Here is a 4,259-nt window from a genome sequence, read left to right as displayed (position 1 = left end):
AAACTGTTTCTTGCATATGTAAATAGTTTAATCAAAGTCTCTTTAGCAATTAGACTTTTGTCTCGTTTCACTTTAATTTGAAGCTTTATGAAAATGCACAAGTAGTTTTATCACAATTGTTTGTTTGCTTGTTTATTTGCGTATTTTATTTGCTTATTGCCTTGAATTTCTTAATTCTTTCAGATGGCCAAAAATAAAATTATTTGACCCTATGGATATCACTGTTCTGGAATCCAATGATGACAATCTCTATATCACTCACGACTTGAAAATTATGCAATCTGAATTGCAAGATGAGAGTGATAATGAGGAGGTATATGATTTTTTCTCAAAAGATCTCGAACAATATGAGGAGAAATCTAAACCGAACCTAGAAGAAATAGAAATTGTCAATATTGGCACTGAGGCTGAGATTAAGAAGATGAAAATCAATATTCATTTGAACGAAAAGCAGAAAAAGGAGATGATCGAGTTTTTGTCTATATTTCAAGACGTATTTGCATGGTTTTATGATGATATGACTGGCATTTCTACCGATATAGTGGTGCACAGATTGCCTACAGACCCAACTTTTCCACCAGTGAAGCAAAGGCCTCGTAAATTCAAACCAGACATGAGTCTCAAAATAAAAGAGCAAATTGAAAAGTAGCTTAAGACCAATATTATCATTGTATCTCATTACCCTGTTTGGCTCTCGAATCCAGTCCCTGTTCCAAAGAAGAATGGAGAAGTACGAGTCTGTGTTGATTATAGGGATTTTAACAAAGCCAGTCCGAAAGATGACTTTCCTTTGCCAAATATCCACATCATTCTAGACAATACTGCTGGACACGAAATTGAGTCTTTTTGTGATTGTTTCGCTGGATATCATCAGATCTTAATGGCCAAAGAAGATAGGGAAAAAACTGTTATTATCACCCCTTGGGGCACATTTTATTATCGAGTAATGCCGTTTGGTTTAAAGAACGCCGGAGCTACTTATCAAAGGACTATGACTACTTTGTTTCACGATATGATCCACAAGGAGATGGAGGTTTATGTGGATGACATTATAATCAAGTCCAAGAAAGCAGAAGACTATTTGATTGATCTAAAAAAGTTGTTTGAAAGGTTGCGAAAGTACAATTTGAACCTAAATCCTGCGAAATCCGCCTTCGGAGCACCAGCTGGTAAACTGTTGGGATTCATTGTCAGCAAAAAGGGCATAGAGATAGACCCGACAAAGATCAAGGCAATTCGAGACATGCCAGTGCCAAAAATGCAGAAAGATGTGAAAAGCTTCTTGGGGAAGATTAATTTCATTGGAAGATTCATTGCCCAATTAACCGCTACGTGCGAGCCACTATTCAAGTTGTTAAAAAAAATATGCCATTGCATTGGAATGAAGAGTGCCAACAAACTTTTGACAAAATTAAGGATTATTTACTGCACCCTCCAGTCCTAGTGCCACCCAAACCGGGCCGGCCTTTGATCATGTACTTATCCATACTCGGCGGAGCAGTAGGTTGTGTTCTGGGGCAACACGATGATTCTGGAAGGAAAGAGCAAGCCATCTACTATCTTAGCAAGAAATTCACCCAGTATGAGGCTAATTATTCATTCATTGAGAAAAGTTGCTGTGCATTGGCCTGGGCAGCTCAAAAGTTGAGACACTACCTGCTAAGTCACACCACATATTTCATATCCCGCTCTGATCCTCTGAAATACCTCTTGGAGAAGCCGATGCCAACTGGGCGTCTAGCCAAATGGCAGATGATTCTTGCGGAATTTGATATTGTTTTTACTTCGCAAAAGGCCGTCAAGGGACAAGCTATAGCTGATTATTTGGCAGAAAATCCGAACGATGATGACTATCAACCGCTCCATACTTATTTCCCCGATGAGAAGGTTTTACTTGTTGGTGCCGCAGAAGATATGAGCGAACCGTACCCTGAATGGAGGTTATTTTTTGATGGTGCCGCTAATTCTTTCGGAGCTGGAATCGGAGCAGTGCTTGTATCTCCAGAAGGGAAGCATTATCCCGGAGCTGCTAAATTGCAATTTGCCTGCACAAACAATATGGCTGAGTATGAAGCCTGTATTTTTTGTCTTAAAATGGCTTTGGAAATGGAAGTTAAAGAGTTGATAGCCTTCAGTGATTCAGATTTACTTGTGCACCAAACGTTGAAGCAATGGATAACCAAAGATTCCAAGATCTTGCCATACCATTGTAATTTGCTCACTCTAGCTAGACAATTTCAAAGTTTGGAATTCAGACATCTTCCACGAGCCCGAAATGTATTTGTCGATGCTTTGGCCACCTTATCTTCTATGATACAATATCCGGACGAACTAGGAATCAAGCCTATCCGGATCCAACTCCAGGACAAGCCTGCTCATTGTTGGGTCGTAGACAAAACATCTGGCAATAGCCCTTGGTACAATGATATTAAAGAGTTCATCAAAACCGGGTCTTACCCTCCAGAAGCTAGTGCAAATGACAAGGGTTTCTTGCGCAGAATGGCCTCGAAGTTTTTCTTAAATGGAGAGGTATTGTACAAAAGGACCTCAGATTTGAACCTCTTAAAGTGCATCGATGAAGATAAAACTCAATACATAATGAAAGAGGTACATAGCGGTGTTTGTGGACCTCACATGAATGGACATTTGTTAGCAAAGAAAATCATGAGAACCGGGTATTTTTGGCTTACCATGGAGCGCGATTGCATAGACTTTGTCCGGAAATGTATTAAATGTCAAGTGCATGGCGATGTTATACGTGCTCCTCCCACCGAGTTACATAGCATGATTGCTCCATGGCCCTGCTCAATGTGGGGTACGGACGTGATTGGCACAATTGACCCTCCTGCTTCAAATGGGCATCGATTTATATTGGTGGCAATTGAGTACTTCACCAAATGGGTCGAAGCGGAATCATTCAAACATGTGACAAAGAAAGTGGTGGCAAATTTCTCAAGAGATCACATCATATGCCGATTTGGAGTGCCAGAAACATTGATTACAGACAATGCCAAGCATCTCAACAATGACATGGTGGACAGGCTATGCGAGCAATTCAAAATCAGACATCGTAACTCTGCCATCTATAGACCGCAGATGAATGGAGCCGTGAAAGCCGCAAACAAGAATTTGAAGAAGATCATCCGTAAAATGACTGAAAGGCACCGTGATTGGCATGAAAAGCTTCCTTATGCACTAATGGCATACCGGACTGCTATTCGAACTTCAACTGGGGCAACTCCCTACTCGCTCATGTATGGAATAGAAGCTGTGCTACCTGCTGAGGTCGAAATCCCTTCATTGCGTATTCTAATGGAAACCAAGTTGGAAGAGGCTGATTGGTTAAAGCAACATTATGAACAATTGACCTTGATTGATGAAAAATGACTTAATGCTATTTGTCATGGCCAATGTTACCAAAAACGCATGGCCCGGGCCTACAACAAGAAAGTCCATCGGCGTACATTTGAGGAAGGCGACAAAGTACTTAAACAAATTTTGCCAGTGCAAGATGAGGCCAAAGGCAAATTTGCTTCAAATTGGCAAGGGCCATTCATTGTTCAAAAGGTGTTACCTGGCGGAGCACTCATTTTGGCAGAGATGGATGGACAGACATTCCCTCAACCTATCAACTCAGACATATGTAAGAAGTTCTTTATTTGATTATGCAAATTTCTTTTAGGAAGTCATGCAAGGGACGAGACAAAAGTCAGGCCATATTCCTTTCCAATCAAAATATTTCATCCCTAGTCATCCCCTTTGAGCTGTCAGAGCAATAATCTTCATTTGGCAACCCCTAAGAATTGCAAACCCTACACTGGGGCAAATTTATTTTGAAAGAGAGATTGAAAATGAAAAGAAGAGGGAACCCCACACTGGGGCAAATTTAGTTTTTGAAGGAAAATGCAAAAGTGAGGAAAATGCAATGAAAAATGCAAAGAGAGAAAAATCCCAATCAAACTGGGGCAAATTTTCCTCAGTGACGTTCAAAATTGGAGATGATTTCAAAATGATGCAATTTCAAATTATTTCACAAAAAAAAAAAATTCTTGCTTTCAAGCCTCAACTTTCTTGAAAACACCCCACCTGACCTCATTACAAAAGCCCAAAAGTCTTGACTTTCGTCACTCGTTGTATTTCTATTAGGGATTTCGCCAATCAACTGGCAAGTGATGTCCGTAATGCCTTCACTTAAGTTTATAAGGGAAGCGCATTTTACTGATGCCAGAAATCTTCAACTTGCGCTCCTGAGTCGATCA

General features: G+C 40.3%; 1 protein-coding gene across 1 annotated transcript; it reads left to right on the top strand.

Moving 5' to 3' along the window:
* Positions 1-1,722: 1,722 nt before the first annotated feature.
* Positions 1,723-3,387, top strand: LOC113699811 (uncharacterized). The gene is made up of 2 exons (XM_027220158.1): positions 1,723-2,529; positions 2,659-3,387. Exons 1-2 carry the CDS (start codon positions 1,723-1,725, stop codon positions 3,385-3,387), a joined length of 1,536 nt encoding a protein of 511 aa, XP_027075959.1.
* The last annotated feature ends 872 nt before the right edge of the window (positions 3,388-4,259 follow it).

Source organism: Coffea arabica, chromosome 7c (assembly GCF_036785885.1).
Source record: "Coffea arabica cultivar ET-39 chromosome 7c, Coffea Arabica ET-39 HiFi, whole genome shotgun sequence".
Classification (NCBI taxonomy): Eukaryota; Viridiplantae; Streptophyta; class Magnoliopsida; order Gentianales; family Rubiaceae; genus Coffea; species Coffea arabica.
The sequence above is the reverse complement of the archived record's forward strand: the minus strand, read 5'-3'. Positions and strand labels throughout refer to the sequence as shown.

Excerpts from the sequence above, each read along its gene's own strand:
- LOC113699811 (XM_027220158.1), top strand. The coding sequence starts at position 1,723 with ATGCCAACTGGGCGTCTAGCCAAATGGCAGATGATTCTTGCGGAATTT. Across the intron at positions 2,530-2,658 it reads AGTTTTTCTTAAATGGAGAG|AAAATCATGAGAACCGGGTA; the intron begins GTATTGTACAAA and ends TTGTTAGCAAAG.